The 18304-nt window shown below is 40.5% G+C and overlaps 1 protein-coding gene across 2 annotated transcripts in view; it reads left to right on the top strand.

Annotated features, from left to right (window-relative positions):
• LAPTM4B (lysosomal protein transmembrane 4 beta) overlaps nt 1-17980 on the top strand; it is a 41723-nt gene extending 23743 nt beyond the window's left edge. For both annotated transcript variants that reach the window (XM_012722809.1, XM_004679706.2), the window contains exons 6-7: nt 1601-1696; nt 17384-17980. In XM_012722809.1, coding sequence (XP_012578263.1) covers nt 1601-1696; nt 17384-17461 — 174 coding nt within the window. In that variant the 3' untranslated portion in view covers nt 17462-17980. The remainder of the gene's footprint in view (nt 1-1600; nt 1697-17383) is intronic.
• The last annotated feature ends 324 nt before the right edge of the window (nt 17981-18304 follow it).

Here is an 18304-nt window from a genome sequence, read left to right as displayed (position 1 = left end):
AAAAAAAAAGACAAGAAAATGAAAATCATTTAGGTCTACGTTTTCTCCATAAAACACCATTCTGAATATTTGAATATTTCAATATTTACATGTCCCCAAGCCAGGACATTTGTAGTTTCATTCTGTCCAAAGACGTAAGTAAAAGGAGCAGTGCTTACCATCTGGCAAGTAGATGATGGATGTAGTATGTCAATACACATTTACTTGAGAAATATATTAGATATTTGTTTCTCTAGTTGAAATTATAGAGCTGTCAAGTAAGAATAAGGTCACTACAATAATGGAATATAGGTTTTTAGAGACAATGGACCATGATTTATTTTCCTTTTTGTAGTGTTTAGTAAGTGAATGTACCTGGTATTTCAAGGGGCCCTGGGGAATGCCAGGCTGTGAACCCCAGACTCTGGAGACTTCCCTTCTGCCATTTGGCCTTTCTGTTAAAAATGTCATTCTGGTGACTTCACACTCAAAAGAGTTCTTGCCTAAAGAATCTGTTGTTCACTACTAAAACAGTGGATAACTAGTCTCCTCACAGAACACAGAAGTTCAAACATTCCTTTTTCATTTGTACTGTAATTCTCAAAAGTGCTAAGGTTTTTTTTATTCTTCTTTTTTTTTTATTTTTTTAAAGATTTTTTTTTTTTTTTAAGATTTATTTATTTGTGCATACAGAACTGGGGTACAGGCCAGAGGCTCAGGGGCGGTGAGAGGCTTCACCAGATACAGAGTGGGGAGCAGAACAGGCAGCTCGAGGAAGTACACTGCTGAGGGGAGCAGCGGGTGGGTCAGGAGAGGTCTGCCACACCATGTGGTCACCTCCGGGGCAGGCGGGAATCGAACTCATGCGGAAGTGGCTTTAGATTCTCAGTGCAGTGCTTTAACCCGCTGCGCCACCAGGGAGGGCCATTTTTTATTCTTCTTTTGATTAATGAAGCAGTAGCTTCTGAATAAATTTGGGAGTAAAGTTGCTTCTTCCAACTACCTTTTCTTAGAAATTTCTCATTTTTCTGGGCCCTCCCTGGTGGCGCAATGGGTAAGGACGCAGCACTGCAAGCTGGCTGCAGCTGCCTCAGTGCGAGTTCAATCCCCGGCCCTGGAGGTGACCCACATGGCACGGCAGACCCCTCCTGATCTGCCCACTGCTCCCCTCAGCAGTGTACTTAATCCATCTGCCTGCTCTGCTCTCCTCTCTGTCTTTTACTGCCCCTGCACCTCTGGCTTATAACCCATTTCTGTATGCATAAGTAAATAAATAAAAATTTTTTAAAAAGTCACAGGGGAAAAAAAGTGATAGAAAGGATTGAAAACCAAAGAACTGATCTTTGAAAAAAAAGAAATTTCTCATTTTGCACTCAGCCCCTTGGCAACTCCCAGGGTAAAGTGGCAGAACAATGCTACAGTAGGATGTCTTTGCCAGGAAGTTACTGTACTCAACAGCTGTCCATGTTTTTTGCTTAATCACATTATTTTGGTTTAATACTTATTAAGTGCATTTATAATTTGTGTAAATCCAAGTTTTATAATATGGCTGCATCTCTTATGGTGTTTAAAATTGCCTGAAGATTGCAAAGTGATGATCCATAATCCCCCTCACTTTCAGGGTTACCTGATCAACTGTGTTTGGAACTGCTACCGCTACATCAACAGCAGGAACTCCTCCGATGTCCTGGTTTATGCTACCAGCAATGACACTACGGTAGGTGTAATGTCAGTATGGACATCTGCACACACCTGTGTGATGGCTTCAAAATGTTCCTAGTACTTGCTGTGTTCTTACTGTGAAACATTTTCATGAGCTGATTAGTCATGAAAGGATCTTAGTTGGATGCAATTTCATTTCTTTGTTGGATATTCAAAAACATCTAGATGGCTCGGCCTCTGTATATTTTTAAAAATATTACAGATAATATCTGTACCTTCTCCTTATTTATGGATCTTTGACATGAATCATTAAACTATGACATATAATTCTAGACCTCCATTCTGCATAGTGTAACTGTATCTTTTCACATATGAAGTCAAACTTAGAAGTGTAATTTTGTAAGTATTGAAGAATGACAAAGCTTATTATAGGTTTAGAACGTGTCCTGTGTATAAGAACCTTAGCAAACTAATTTACGTGGTCTCTATTCTGTTCATAATTAGAATTTTAACTCTATCAAATATGATTTTGGAGAATATGTCTTCACTGAAAGAGCCTCTGGAATCATTCGTACTTTATGTAAATTATCTTGAAATTGCTGTATGGTAAAGATAAACTGGCTCAAGGTAAAGATGAAAACACTAAGTTCTCTAGGAGGCAACCTTCCTGTGATGATGAGGGTAAATATAAATGTATGTAAAGTGTAGACTGGAACTGAAGTTTTATTTATACACACACACATATGTATTGTGTGTATATATACAGGTATGTATGTGTGTGTGTGTGTGTGTATATATTTATAAAATGTGTTTTTTTTTTAAATTCTGGTAGCGTGCTTACTTAGTAAACTGATTTTACCTGTCCCTGACTTTATTTTTCTGTATATAAAATGAGAACTAAACAGTTTCATGTTGTATTAAGTATATAGCTGCAAGCTGGCTTTATTGAGAACTGCGGAGTTGCTGAGGGAAAGCGTGTTAGACATGAAACAAATGTTCATCAAACATTTGTTGAATAGAATCGAGTCCTCATGAGCAGCTGTTGAAGAAAAGGCCCTACCAGGCCTTCCTGGTGGCGCAACGGGTTAAAGCGAGCACTATGAAACTATCAGCAGCCGCTTTGGCATGAGCTCAATCCCTGGCAAGGAAGGTGACCCACATGACCTGGCAGACCTCTCCTGACCCACCCATTGCTCCACTCAACAGTGTGTTTCACTCGATCTGCCTGTTCAGCTCCCCACTCTGTCTCTGGTGAATCCTCTTACTGCACCTGCACCTCTAGCCTGTACCCCAGTTCTGTATGCATAAACTAATAAATCTTAAAAAAAAGGAAAGATGTACAAGGCCAGCAAGCCAGGTGCTGAGGGCCTCTTCCTGGGCCCACTATGCCCACTGATTACATTATGCACGTTTACTTAGCCCTTTTGAGAATTCCTCTGGGGTTAGTAAGTCTCTGGAAAGAAATTGCAGTTCATGATTACTGTGATTTGGATAGGTGTACTGGATTAAATGATTTTTTTCCCTCTCTGAGTTTTTGGGTATTTAGGAAGTTCACTTTTCCTGCTTTATTTCTTAAAAATTTCAATATATTGGCCCTCCCTGGTGGTGCAGCGGGTTAAAGCACAGCACTGAGAATCTAAGGCCGCTTCCGCATGAGTTCGATTCCCGCCTGCCCCGGAGGTGACCACATGGCGTGGCAGACCTCTCCTGACCCGCCTGCTGCTCCCCTCAGCAGTGTACTTCGTCGATCTACCTGTTCTGTTCCCCACTCTGTCTCTGGTGAAGCCTCTCACCGCCCCTGAGCCTCTGGCCTGTACCCCAGTTCTGTATGTACAAATAAATAAATCTTTAAAAAAAAAATCTCAATATATTTATTGTTCTCTTGAACAATGAAATGTCTACACAAAGACAGATTTTTAAGTTTGAGGAACTAATGATTCAATAAAGCAAGATATATCAGAAATTTGCCCTTAGTAGCACTATGTGAGGCTTGTGAAGCTAGATGGTGGTGTTTTTTGTTTGTTTGTTTTTTAACATTTATTTATTTATGCACACAAGAACTGGGGTATAGGCCAGAGGTATGGACAGTGAGAAGATTCACCAGAGACAGAGTGGGGAGCAGAACAGGCAGATCTATTGAAGTACGCTGCTGAGGGGACCAGTGGGCAGGTAAGGAGAGGTCTGTTGTGCCATGTGGGTCACCTCCCTGGCTGGTTATCGACCGCCTGCCGCAGTGGCTCTGGATAGTTTGATAGTGTTGTGATTTAACCTGCTGCACCACCAGGGAGGGTCCTTTGGGTTTTAAAAGTGATTTTCTATAGGCTTGTGTGTATTTTCAATAGAAGCAAAATGGGAGAGCTAAAAAGATACACATTGTATAGATATACCTCAAAGGATATTCTAAAATTTGTAGAGACTTAGAGATACATAGAGAATTTATGACTCCAGAGTAACTCCCTAAAATGGATCCCACTAGCTTTGTAGAGGAAACTTCTTTTTTCCTCTTCTGACAGTTTTTAAATTAGGTATGGAATAGCAGGTCAGTGTTATTAGGCAGAGATCAAATAGTAGTAGCTGTACTTTTCCACTCCAGATTTGCAGATCTTTTAATAATAGGCCTCTTTTCTTCGGAAAGGTTTCCAGCCTGGCAGTAATTCGTAGTAAGTAGGATTTGGCACTATGGACTCTTGCCAACTATGAGTTTTTATTCCCCTCTGGTGCTGACATAAGATACTGGGAAAGTTTGATGAATGTTATTGGTCATTACTTCCTCTGTCATCCTGTTACAACTTGACATTTTTAAGATGAAGAAATTGAATTGTTGATAACTTACTACTTTCTCAGTGTTCCCAGGGAATCTTTTTTCTTTTTTTGAAAGAATAATATTCCCAGGAAAGGGAGATTTATTATTCCTCATAACTTTGTTGTATTGATAGTCTACTCCAAAATTTCCCAAAGGAAATTTCAATTTTCTGACAGTCTCTAAAAAAAAAAAAAAAAGGATGGTATTGTGGATGTTTTAATGTGTCCTTATTATACCTATGATGTCTATTATACCTAAGACAATTCTTTAATATCATTAAGTGTCCAGTCAGTACTCAGATTTCCAGTTGTCTCATAAATGTTATAATTGTTCTAACGTACAAGAGCTGTAGGTCACTATGTATTTTACATCTATTTTTGTTAAAGAATCTTCTCAGTTGATCCCATAAGTTAGACTTTTCTGATTGCATACTTGTAATGTAGTCCTGAATTTCCAATAAAGTAGTAATTGGATCTACAGGTTTCTCATATTTATATGCCCTCCCCTTTTTTAATGATATAATAATTTATTTTTACATCATTTTGTGCCTTTTTCCATCTCAGTTGTAATCCCCTTGGGCTTCCCATCACCAAATTACCTGTGTGCCGTGTGCCATCACCATAGTTCAGTGCACTTCCCCCCCCCCATTTTTGATCCTATTCCCCACTCTACCCCCATAAAATGTCTCTGGTATATAGTTGTTCATTATTATTATTCCCCTCCCCCCCGGTCCTTTATACTCCTACTATGAGTAAAACCATTGGTATTTTTCCTTTTCTTTCTGGCTTATTTCACTAAGCATGCTCCCTTCCAGCTCTATCCATGTTGCATGAGTTTATCTTTTTTGATTGCTGGGTAATATTCCATTGTGTATATGTATCACATCTTTTCAATCCAGTCATCTACTTTTGGGCATTTGGGTTGATTCCATGTCTTTCCTATTGTAAATAAAGCAGCAATAAATATGCCCCCCCCTTTTGTTTTTTACAGGATTATTTAATATACAATCAGTTGTTCTTCCATCAAAATTCTATTTTAGCAGGGAAGTCAATGACCTTTGTTACTTGATGCCTAATGCATTGCTTCACTGGGAGTTCATTAGGACTATATTCTATCATTCATTTTTCACTTATTAGCTGCAATATTCTTGTAGTAGAGCTTTGACTCATGTGCAATTTGGTTGCCCCCTGGTACATGGGTTTGATTTTCTTGTTTACAAAATCACAGATTGGTCTATTGCTCCGTAATGAGACCAGTGAGGTTTTTGTTTAAGAATGAACTAGTAAGAACCTCTCTGGTAGTGAGGGGCTGTGCCTGAGCTAAACCTCCCAGCAGGGAGCTGACCCACAGCAGGCAGCAGACCTCTCCACTCAGGAGTGTATTTTAGTAGATCTGTTCTGCTCTTCACTTTATCTCTGGTGAATCCTCTCACACCCCCAACCCCGCTCCTTTGCCTGTACCCCAGTTTTTCTATGCATATGAAAAAAGAATGAACTAATGAAAAAAGGTCTGTTACTGGGGGTGGGGGGGTACCCTGTGAAAAAGTACAGCTAGATGAATAAATTTGATCAGTAAGCTTAAATTATTAGCTATTATTCCAGACCTACTGTGAAACTTTCAAAGGCGGCAAGGATGTTTTCTCTAAAAGCTAGTTCTTTATATTTGACGTCTTGATTACTGCTCACACTGTGCCTTGGCCCACTGGAGCACCTCCAGGTTGCCTTCCCAGTCTTCTGCCACAGTGTTTGTGGTCTCCTGGGACAGTCTTGTTCTCAGGTTGACACCGTGTACTAGACTCATCTTGTTTGTTCCCATCTCTAGTCCTGGAGCCAGCTGTTGGTCAAGGAGCCCTGCTTCCTTTTAGTGGAGACCATAAGCAGGATCTCTGTGGCTGGAGAACAATTTACTTTGTTTATTTTTAAGCAGGACTTTCCATGTTTAAATATTGTTTTGACTAGAACTAAAGAAGTTGATGCAACTTTCTGACTTAAAAAAACCAAGTATCCTGGAGACTCACTGAGACCCTAAATGGGAGAGAGAATGATCCAGTTTTGTCCTCAGCTCCATAGTTTTGTCATCTCCCTAGTGTCCATAGCTGTGTTATGATCCTCCTAGTGTGAATAATCAGCACAGTCCTCATCTGTCCATGTCTTTCTTGGGAATCCCCACTGATAAAATTACATGTTGTGTCTTTCACTTCCTATTCGATGTTAAGCCAGGTGGCTTTTCTCCCAGATTCAGTAGTCTCAGGGTGACCATTGTGGACAGATACTAAAGGGGTTCTCGGTAGAAAATACTCTTTTCCTTCTCTAGAATAGTAAATTTATTGTAACCAGAAGACTGGAGTTCTGGCTACCTGTCACCACTGAATGCCAATGAAATAGAGACAGGAGTTGAATCTTTAAAGTGCACTTTAATCAGAGAGCCAGCAATCTGGAAGACAAGATGTTAACACGCTACAGCAACTGTCTTAACATTTCATTTCCAGCTGCCTTTTTACATTGAGTTGACCAAGGATAGTTCAGCGGTAAGTGGCCCTTCACCGCAGCCAGGAGATTGTGGTGTCCAGCCCTGGGCACCCCTTATCACCCTCCTGGACATCTGACCTAGGCTTGTCCCACTGTGCTGTTCATATCGTACCAGCTCCCTGCACTTCTCCAGACATGTCTGTGGGCTGGAAAATTAACTCAGAGCACGCAGGCCATAAACAGTATGTGTGTACAGATTTCCTATTATACCAGTTTAGTGTCTCACCCGATCTCTCCTCCCTATTCCCTATCACTACTACTAGCCAGATAGGTACTTTTCCAAACACTATTCAGAGGGAGGGTAGGTAAGAGTTTATTGTTGGGAACCAAAGATTTACTGACAAGGAAAAAATTTCAGCCTTGCATCCAAGCTCGATATGGGACTAGCTAACGGGGATAACAAACTGATAGTTAACTGGGCCTAGCATCCGGGAGATACAGGTGGGAGAAACTGGACCTAACACCAGAGTCCAGTCACCTTTGGAATATGAAACTAGATCTATATAAAAGGCCCTTTCTCCCTTATTGAGTTGGCAGTAGCTGCAGACCCCACCCTAGGGGCTCCATCTCAGCTGCTGTCCCGGAGCAATAAACTCAGCTTGCTCAGCCTTTCTGCCTCTTTGAAAGACATGCCTAAGACAGAGGGGTTTCTGTTAATTATGATGATGTAAGGCCTTGGCTTTTTTTAATGGTGCCCTTGGACCACAAGAAGTACAGACTTATTTCATTAAGTTGTTGGGCCTGGACATCTTACGAGTCTTAGTATGACACTTAGGTGATGTTGCTTTGCTCCTTTGAGCCACTGCTGTGTACTGTTGGGAACCCTGGGAAATGCGGCCTTCCTTCCAGAACATGGTTGCACTTGTGCAGTCGTCACATTCTGTACACTTGCTATGGAAGGCCACATCCTCTTGCCAGCTCCATCAGAATTTACCTTAAGTGGGGAAAAAAACATTGTATTAAAGTACTAAGAATATAGATTATAGAAACAGATTTCCTACACATTAAAATTTATGCAAGTTGAGTGTTAAAACTATTCTGTGCCTCCTTGTTTTGCTAATATTACTAGTACTAAGGAAGGCTTGAGTGGCTAAGACTTGCTAAATGCAAATCTAGGGAACCCAGTTTAGGGCACTTTAAAAGGAAGGAGATGAGTACTTAGTCAGAATGGTGTCTGACATTCTGATTCCAGATAAAATAATCAGTCTTGATTCATGTAAGGAAAGTCCAAATATTTAGGGGACTTAAGTTTAGGAGAAACTTAAACTCTTGGGGTGTATTATGCATGGTATTTTGTAGGTGCTGGTCCTGGTTAGCATTCTCAATTATTGTTTTGACTTCAAAAAGTATTTGTTGTGTGGAGCATTCTTTTGAGTTTGACTGGAAAACACAATTAAGAGAAAGGTCAGAGACCTGGGTGAAAGCCAGATTATTCCCCACAGCCATTTCCCATTAGATTCTCTTTGAGCTGCCCAAGGTTAATTGGGACTGACCTTGGGCTGTCAAAAGAAGTTCTCAGTTGACTGAAAGAGGCTGGGGGTGGGGAGAGAGTTAATAATGGTCTTGAGTCCTTTCAAAAATTGTTCCTAAAGAATTCCATTGTCTCTTTCTCCTCCCTCCTCCTCCCCCCTTTGCTTGTAAAAGTCAGGTCAGTTCATGACTTCCTAGGTACAGGTTGGATATGGTTAGAAACAAGTTCTTGCCTAGATAATGTAAATTTTGTTTACTCTCTCCTCCAGTACAAAGCAACTAAAAGGGGGAATGAACTAAATGGACCACAGGACAGATTCTGTAGGCTTCAGAAGTTCCTTCCTACATTGTAATGCTTATCATCTTGCAGATGCTTTAGAAAGGCCTAACTTTTCTGAAATGGCTTGATGAGGACTTCATCTCAACACTGGCAAACAGACTGGCCTCATTTTAAGCTCTCATTCAGCCTGGCCATTCCACACTTGTGTGCATAAACTGTACATGAATAAAGCAAACCTTTCACGATTGTATCTACCTGTATGAACTAGAGGGTCAGGGAGACATAGGGTGGGGGCGGGAAAGTAGGTTCCTGAACAGAACTGAGGGGTTGAAACTCCAGCCTGTGATGCTTTGACTCTGACACTTCTAGCTTGGTAAGTACTGCAAGATAAAAGGGAGGGCTTACTTGTAACATCTCAGTTTTAGGTATCTCTTTCCCCTTATAATTTAATAGTTTTTAAAAAAGATTTTATTTTTGCATACAGAACTGGGGTACAGGTCAGAGGTGCCGGGGTAGCGAAGAAACAGAGTGGGGAGCAGAACAGGCAGATCAACAAAGTATACTGCTGGAGGGAGCAGTGGGCGAGACAGGAGAGGTCCGCCATGCCATGTGGGTCACCTTCCTGGCAGGGATCAAACTCGCACTGAAGTGGCCACAGCTAGCTGGCAGTGCTGCATCTCAACCCACCATACCACCAGGGAAGGCCTCATAATTTAATAGCTTGTATGACTTCTCCTTCTACTCCCTTAACCAGGGCAAATGTGAGAGTTTGATTATGCACTTGGTAAACTTCCAGATCAGCAAGGAGAGCAGCTTGGAAATTACTCTGATGATGAAGTCAATGAAGGTTGGATCTAGGGGCGGAGATAAGGGAATGAGGAAGAAGTGAGGGACTTGAGAGAATTGTAGGGGGTACCAGTGACAGTTGGTAATTGAGAGGATGGGAGTGAGACCATTCTGGAGGATACATACCTCGTATGTGATTGTTTTTACAGAAAAATCACTTACCTGAAAGTGGGATAGGATCTTGAAAAGTTACCTGAGCCAGCTACCCCTAATGCTTTCATTTCAACTGTTCCCACAACCAGCGAGGACTCAATAATTGTAATGCTGTTCTACTTTTCTCTCTGGAGCTTTTGTATTGTGGGCTTCTCCCCAGATGTTTCCATAATGGAAATGCGCTCTGGAGCTTTTGTATTGTGAGCTTCTCCCCAGATGTTTCCATAATGGTCGCTGCTTTCCAGGCTCCCGGCCAGGTGTGGATATGTGTGAACTCTCTTCTCACAGGAGTCCTTGAAGTAGACTCTGTTGATCCCTACGTACATAAGAAGGAAATTGAAGTGTCAAGTGTGTCACTTTTCAAGTAGCTAGCTAATGAGTTGGCATGATGATGATTTCAGCAGCCTGGCTGGTGAGGACAGTTTGTAGTAGTTTGGCAGTGAATTTAGGATAAAATGACCTATCTTATCTGCCTTTGGGAACAAACAGTTATTTTTATTACGGGAGGGGGAAGGAGAGGTAGGAAGAGGAAGTGGGGGGAACTTCTCAGTAGAATCATCCAAAAGTTGTTTTATTCTCTTGGCCTCCTTGTATGTTCAATTCATTGAATACAAGATGCCATCAGTTATAAATGGTACACTTAGGGGGTTACCTCTTATTGTAAGGTGCTCTTAACTATAAGAAACAACCAGAGATGTTAACACATACAAAAATGTGTAGCCAAAAAATATATGGCACTGGGTGTGTTTCCTTACATATGTTCTAGGCGGGGACAATCAAAAACTTTGAAGACAATTATTCTACATTTGTTTAATCCAGACTTTTTTTTGTGATGACCCTATCCCACTTCTGCCTGCATGGTTATTTCAGTTAACCATGGGAGCTCATGATTCGACGGTCTCCCTTGCCTGCCTGGTCTGAGTAAAGAAGCTCACATCTAAACAGACAGGTGTGCCTACTATGCCATGTGACTAAGCATTTTATATAAGTGCTGCTTGTTTTAAACAAGGTAAATTATACACTAGAAGGCATATAACATGGTGAACAGGAGAAAATAAAATATTTAGGCTGAAGTACTGCTAAATGACAAGATTATTTTGGCTCTATGTGCCTTCACATCTTACATTATATCTTCCAAGGTTGGAATTCAAGACTATACTTTCCCTTAATGCAGGAAAAGGCAATTATTTTTTTCCAATGGAAGGGCCAGGTAGCAAATATTTCGGTCTTTGTAGATCATATGGCCTCTGCCATAGCTTTTCAGGTCTGCCATGATAGTGTCAAAGCAGTTATAGAAAATACAGTTAAAGTGTTTTTTGGGTTTCAGTAAATAATTAAGAATACTAAAATTGAATTTTGAATAATTTTTACATTTTGCTAACATTCTTCTGTTAAACCATTTTTAAAAAGTAAGAAGCTATCTTAGCTTGAAGATCACAAGAAAAACAGAGTTTGTCCAGATAGTCCACAGATGCCCTGACTTGGTCGAAATTTAAGCCTAGTTTTCTAGACATTTGTGTACAACTATGCAAACCATCCCAGGGAATCTAATAACCCTGCTTTGGGGCTAGATAGACCTCAGAGTGGAGCCCTTCCCTCTTGAAGTGTGTTGACAAATAATAGCACCCCAGCTTTTCATCGCTCTTAAGTATATATTTTTCTTGAGAATGTCTTCTCCCATATTTATTATTTTGGTCTACATATATAAATTAGATTTATATTTATACACTGTGGTAGAAAATCAATAAAAGAATAATTTCTTTGAAAACCCATAGTGAAGGCTGTATCAGGCAGTGTTAGGCACCATACTAGAAAATCCTGTTTTAATTTGCTATCAATAAAAGGGAATATACACCTTTGTCTTCTTCCTTCTCTTTTCCTTTCTCTTGACCTTTATCCATACGTCTGTCTATTCATTGGGGAGAAGTAAAAATTTCATAACCAATTCATTTTCATTTTGCCTTATTTCTGGGTCTTTTTTTTTTTAACATTCAATTGTCTTACTTTGCATTATTTCCAGTGTCACAAACCATCTCCTGATTTCCCAAATATATATAATATAGTTTAGATTTGTTGAATTGGTACCTGCCTTACACCGTGCAAGGCACATTGATTACCTGGCCTTATTTCCCCGACCCGGTGAGACAGAGCCTGGTTTGTCCCCATTTACAGATAGAGGAAAGGGAGGCATGAAGGGTTGGGAAGGGGCGCCCCCAGATGGCCGACCCTGCCCACTCTCAGACACCTTTTCTTAGAGTAACAGATTCCAGGTTATCCCTCCCATGAAATCAGTCTCAGCTATTTGCATTCCATTATTGGATAGAAGAGAAGGGGATGGAGTTGTAACTTCATCCTGCCAGTCCATCTTGGTGTAGCAGCTTTGACTGACTGTTACTGAGGTGGTTGGTACCCATAACTGCAGCCCTCAAGAACAACTGCACTTTCATGAATACTATGCCCTCACTCTAAAGGAAGCAGGGAAAAAAGAAGAAAAAATGAGAAGTCTCCATTTATAGTGGCACTGTCCTTATCTTCCCATGCTTGTCAGGAGAGGGCAGTCGATTTCATAACAGTATATCTGCATGTGCCCACAGCGGTCTCAGTTGGGAACATCCCCATGGCTCCCCAGCTCCCCAAAATGGTGAGGATCACAAACTCTCACAGAAGAAGGTCCATCTTCCTGCCATTGCTTCCAAGGTCAATTGGGATCTTGCCTGTTGTTCCAGAGTCATGTCTCATAATCCCACCTCACACACCTGGTCTTCTAACTATAGCATGCCACCTACACCTTTACTGTGTGCCTTGGTCTTGTGTAACATGCACTTTCCCACGCACCTGTTATGAACCCTGCCTGGTCAACACCGGGCATCCTGCTCTAGATTACAGCCACTTACCTTCACTTCTGCCTCCCCAGTACCTGGCACCACGGCCAACCTCAGCAGGCCACATTGCCTCACTTACATCCTTACCATTGCTTTCCTGTTCTATAGATTTTATAGACATGGAAACTGAAGGCCAGGTAGATTTAGTAAGTTAGGACTTCAGGATTCATATATGTTAGAGCTGAAATTTGAGCCTTGGTCTATTTTTGAAGCCCATGTTTGGCTCTCTGCCACTAGATTGCCTCTGGTATTTAAGGACACAGCTATTTTGTGACAGGACTCCAGCTGAAAACACCACTTTATGGGAACCAGTAGTGAAAAAAGATACAGATATGTAAGACTTTGCCATTTAGAAACTTCTTGGAGAAGAGAAAGGTAAATGTATACAAGTCGGTTAATAGTAGTATAAGGTAGCGTGTCCTTTAATTGATAAGTTAGGTAAGTATTTAGGCCAGTGATTTTATATTTGGGTTCAGAGGGCCATACTATAATGTCTGCCATTTTGACTGTTTTTTTTTTTAATTTTGCCAATTAAAAAAATAATATTAATAGTTTATTTTTATATCATTTTGTGCATTTTTCCATCTCAGTTGTAATCCCCTTGGGCTTCCCATCACAAAATCACCCTGTGCCATCACCATAGTCCAGTGCATTTCCCTCCCCCCATTGTTTTTGATCCCATTCCCCAATCCACCCCCATAAAATGTCTCTGTCTATAGCTGTTCATTATTATTATTATTTTCTCGCCTAGTCCGTTATATTCCTGCTATGAGTAAAACCATCTGATATTTTTCCTTTTCTTTTTTATTTCACTAAGCATGATCTTTTCCAGCTCCATCCATGTTGCTGCAAAAGGCATGTGTTTATTTTTTTGGTTGCTGAGTAATATTCCATTGTGTATATGTACCACATCTTTTTAATCCAGTCATCCACTTTTGGACATTTGGGCTGTTTCCATGTCTTTCCAGTTGTAAATAAGGCAGCAATAAACAGGGGGGTGCAGGCATCTTTTTGAGCCAGTGTTTTTGTGTCTTTTGGGTAGATACCTAGGAGTGGGATTGCTGGGTCATATGGAAGCTCCATGTTTAGCAGTTTGAGGAACCTCCAAACATCAACTGTTATTCTTATGACATTATATTACCGATAAAGAATATGAACACATTGCAATGTTTTGATTTTAAGGACTTTGTTATGGCTCTGAGCTTGCAGGGTATAATTAAAGAGGAGAAGAGAGAAATTGAGTTTGGAATATTTCAGATCTCCATGTTTGATGCGAATTTAAATTGAGTCTTGGGTTGTTTGGACTTTGTATGCAGTGACCTAAGAAAGAAAAACATTCCAGGAGAGAAAAGTCACAAGAAAAGGGAGTCAGATAGATAATGTGTGTGGAAATAAACTATGTAGGATAAAACTAGGTTTGGGGCTGCTGCTGGCCTGGGCCTGAGTGGCATAAAGGATGTGGTGTTAAGGGTGATGCTTCTTTTCGCATTGAGCACATTTGTCCCCTTGGAGATGCCTCATTGCAGATAATTCTTTGGCTTTCCACTGGTGTTTGGGGTCACTCTGGATTGTATTTTAATGTGGAGATTTTTACAGTACTGGAGAATTTTTTAAGCTGGCAAGAACCAGGTCTTGATCAACTTCTCTGTGAAAACAGATTTCACCTTCTAGGCCATAACTTTAAACAGCCCCTTGCTTCCGAGTCCCTTGATTAGTGTCTGCACTGGACTTGTCCATCCCTGACACCCTTCCTTGCACTGAGCGTGGCATCTTTGGCAGGTTGGACCTGTTTACTCCAGGCCTCTACAGAAGCTCCTATCTAGACTACAACTCACCTGCCAACTGAGGAGGAATGAGGGGTCTTTGCTTGCTCCCCACCCTCAGGTGTTGCCCCTTGACAGTGACTTCCTCTTCCCTTCAAGACCTCCATGAGTGTTTTACTTTGAACGCAACAATACATGTACACAGCTCAGAATCACTGTATTAGGAGATGTATTTTGTAGTATTCCTCTGACATTCTCTTTCTTGCCCAGCAGAAAATACTGTCAAATCTTGCACTTGTTTTTCATAGTATTGACTTACATAATGTTAATCGACTGATTGTTGACTTCTCTTTTGGCTTCTTGTTGAATGGGATTTAATTCCTCTCCTTCTCCCCATAGTTCTGCTGCCTTCATCCAGATTTTTAGTGACATTATCAGTTAGTGTTGACTTTGTGCAAATATATGAACAGCGTTCATTTTAGAGCTCCATGGTATACATCCCCTTTCTTACACAATTTTTGGTTTTGTGAAGCAAAGATGGCCTTGTTTTTTCAGCTGTCAAGTTACCAGTTCATATTATTTTCCTAATGTTAAACTCTACAAGATAATCTATCAACTTTCTTTCTTCCCTGGGGTGTTCTCCCTCAGCTCCAAGATAGACAAAATGCCACACAGCCATCGGTTTGGGCCTTGATTTCATTTCACTTTTACCTAATCTCCTTGTTAGGATGGGAGCCAACACACAGGCTTCTGGCACAAAGTGCTTTGTCCCTTGTACTGCCCTCTGTTCCTGAACTCCGAATCCCAGTGGTCGTTCTTTTAGCATCTGATGAAAGTTCTGAACCCTCCCCAGGAAAATAAATGTATGACACAAAATTTGGCATGTCATTTTGTGAATGTCTGAAGAAATTTATGTAACTTATACATAATACTTTTGGGACTTTAATCCTAGCAACAGCAGCATTCCAAATAAGCCACTACTGGCTTAAGTCTAATATTACAGTAAATGTCCGTAGTATCCAGACATTTTCCGTTTTCACCAATAAGTAGTTCTTGTCTCTTGAGCGTTTTGTCATGTCGTAATATTTGATGGAGTGGCTTTATGTCCCAAGTTTTAATAACTTATGGGCTTATGCCCAACTGGAATAATTCTACACCAGGGTGTTCGATTTTGTGACCTTTGATGTAAATTTATGTCTCCCTCTAATTGTTCTATGTGTTGATGTGACTTAGAAGGATGAAGTTCCCCTGGTAACACTGAATATTTATTGAATGGGATTGAAATAAACCAAGAACAGCTTCCCCACCAGCATGCTGTTACCTAGAATGACTATTACCAATTGAGGAGACACTATATTTAGATAAAATGTTAATCTCCCTAATGAACAGACACCTTCCAGGGTCATTGGAAAGAGAGAGTTTTGTGTGTGTGTTATCTGTGTGGAAGAGAGTTACACCATCGTGCAGTCACCCTGGTGTTATGATGCTATTCAGACAAATTCCAAGGGCAGGACTTAGACGAGAATGATTATAAATGTTGCTTGAAGCAAAGTAGAGCTTATCTACTCCTTGGTAGCTGCTGTTTACCAGACAGTGAATTTAAATAAAGTAGGACCTGGCTTATATTCATAGTCCTTAGAGATTATTTTTGGTTACTGATTATGAATAATTCAGATTTTTAAATTGGAAAATAAAAGACTGGGTTTAACTAAATGCCAACTTGTGAAAATGTCAAAATAACAGCATTTTCGTCATTTTTGTTTTATGGTGTCTAGATTGGCATATCATCCCTCAGTTGGCCCTGTAGTTACTTCCTCAATTTGTGAATACTTCATTGATCTTAGTTGAAAAGGAAAATGAGTGATTTTAGTCACCATTAATGTTCTGCTCTAGAAATAAGATGGCAGTCCTTACTTCACCCCTGCCTTTAATTATCAGTAATATTAACATCAATTAGAAAGATAACTCTATCCCTCCAGAATTTAAAACTAATTCCATGTGGAGAACTTTGGAAAGTAGGGCAGGAACACAAGGTGGCTGCTGAGACTGTTTTGCCGTCGACAGGTAGAATGTGGTAACAAGAAGTGAAGACAAGTCAGAAAATTGCATGAAAGGACAGATGCCTACAGACACGTTGACTTTGGATAAAGGGTCAGAGGCATGGACTCTGAGAGTCTAAGATATTAAAATACTGATGTAAAATGAAACTTTAAAGCAAGTTTGAAGATAAACAATAATAGTGACAAACTACCAAAATCAATGGGAAAATAAATTTATTTAAACAGACAAATTTGCAACATTCTTTTTCCTTTAAGAAATTTGGTGTTTAATTTTCTACGAACACTATGGAGATTTGAGTTTTCTGTTTTGTTCAGGGGAAAAAAATAAGTTAGACATGATGGCAGATGTCTCTTCCTTTTTAAGTAGTTCAATGTTTTAGGCTAATTTATCCAAGGAGATCATGACAGGTATGAATCGACCCATTGCTCAATGAACTCATGAAACATAATGCTGGACTTATGTAAAAGTTACCATTTCTAGTGCTGATCACAGCAGTTTAATACCATATCTAAATTGCATCCACTGAGGCTGATTCCAAAAGTCAGATAACCAGCCCCCCAAGAGGAAAACTGAGGCTTTGCTATAGAGTTTTCCCTCTCAGATTTTGAATTCCTCATGTGTTCGATATTTTACAGGCCCCCATTTTATAGACCGGGAAATAGAGTTTGAGTAGCTTACTTGAGGCCACGTTGATCAACTGAGGCTGAGCCAGGCTTGGAGTCCAGGCTGATAGCACAGCACACCTGGACTGGTTTGGAAAAACTCAGAGTCAGAGGCTTCGTCTCATTTGCTTCTATAAAGATTCAAAGTCTCTCATCAGTGTCTCTACTTGCTGCAAAGTTGAAATTGGTATAGGTTGTGGAAAATGTTTAATTGCACAGAAGTCCAGTTAAAAAGCTCTCAGGAGCCATATGTGCACTTTGAAACACTGACCCTCATCCTCTCTTTCCTCCCAGGTGCTGTTACCCCCCTATGATGATGCCACCGTGAACGGTGCTGCCAAGGAACCGCCACCACCTTATGTGTCTGCTTGAGCCAGACCCTGGGGTGGCGCCAAGAACAGCAACTTGACTTTTCAGATGTTGGAGCTGTAGTTCTTTGATTTCACTCCTGAGATGGGCTCTCTGTGCTTATTTGTTGCTAAAATGCTACCCTGGTAAAATTTACACATTAAGTTGAAACCTCTGTAGTCATACAGTGCATTTTAGCTGGAGGACTGTGATAGATAATTTGTGGAATTCTTTCTGTAGCTGTAGGTGCAATGGGGTTCCTTGGCCTTCTGTAGGCATTGAAACCTCCCAATAATGTGGATGAACCTTGAGCTGGAGGAATCTGTTTTTGTACCTGCTGTGCCCCAGAGGTGAGAATTAGTTACCCTTTCTCTCTCTCTCTCTTTTTTTTTTTTTTTTTTGAGTGTGTGAAATAAAGTCAAATCTAGATACTGCTTTTTCTTCAGTCATCTCATTGTATAAGGGAAGCTTGTCTGAGAACAGGAATGTTAATTCTGTAGTCATTGCTCTAACTGGGCAAGGAGGAGTCCATCTATCTATAAACAGAACAAGATTTGCCTAAAGATCCTTGACCATTTAATTTCAGTGACATTTTGACTTCGCTGGCCAAGGCTAACTTGAAACTGTTGACAGCCCCAACTGGCTTGCACCCCATGTCTGTGGTTGAAGGGTGGGGCATACGTCCTGGCACTGCATGGATCTGGTGCTCCTTTTCACCAGGTTTCCCATTCCCCCAGAATGGCATGTTCTGCCATCCCTTCTTCATTTAATCATGTGGAAATACTAATATATATGTTAGTAGGGCACATCCTACTACTTTAAGCTTCTAAGTGAAATTCGCTATCTTCTACAATGTAAAACAGTCTT

This window comes from Condylura cristata, unplaced genomic scaffold (genome assembly GCF_000260355.1).
Source record: "Condylura cristata isolate star-nosed mole 26May11 unplaced genomic scaffold, ConCri1.0 scaffold00009, whole genome shotgun sequence".
Classification (NCBI taxonomy): domain Eukaryota; kingdom Metazoa; phylum Chordata; class Mammalia; order Eulipotyphla; family Talpidae; genus Condylura; species Condylura cristata.
Note: the sequence above shows the minus strand (reverse complement) of the source record. Positions and strands in the feature narration are given on the sequence as shown.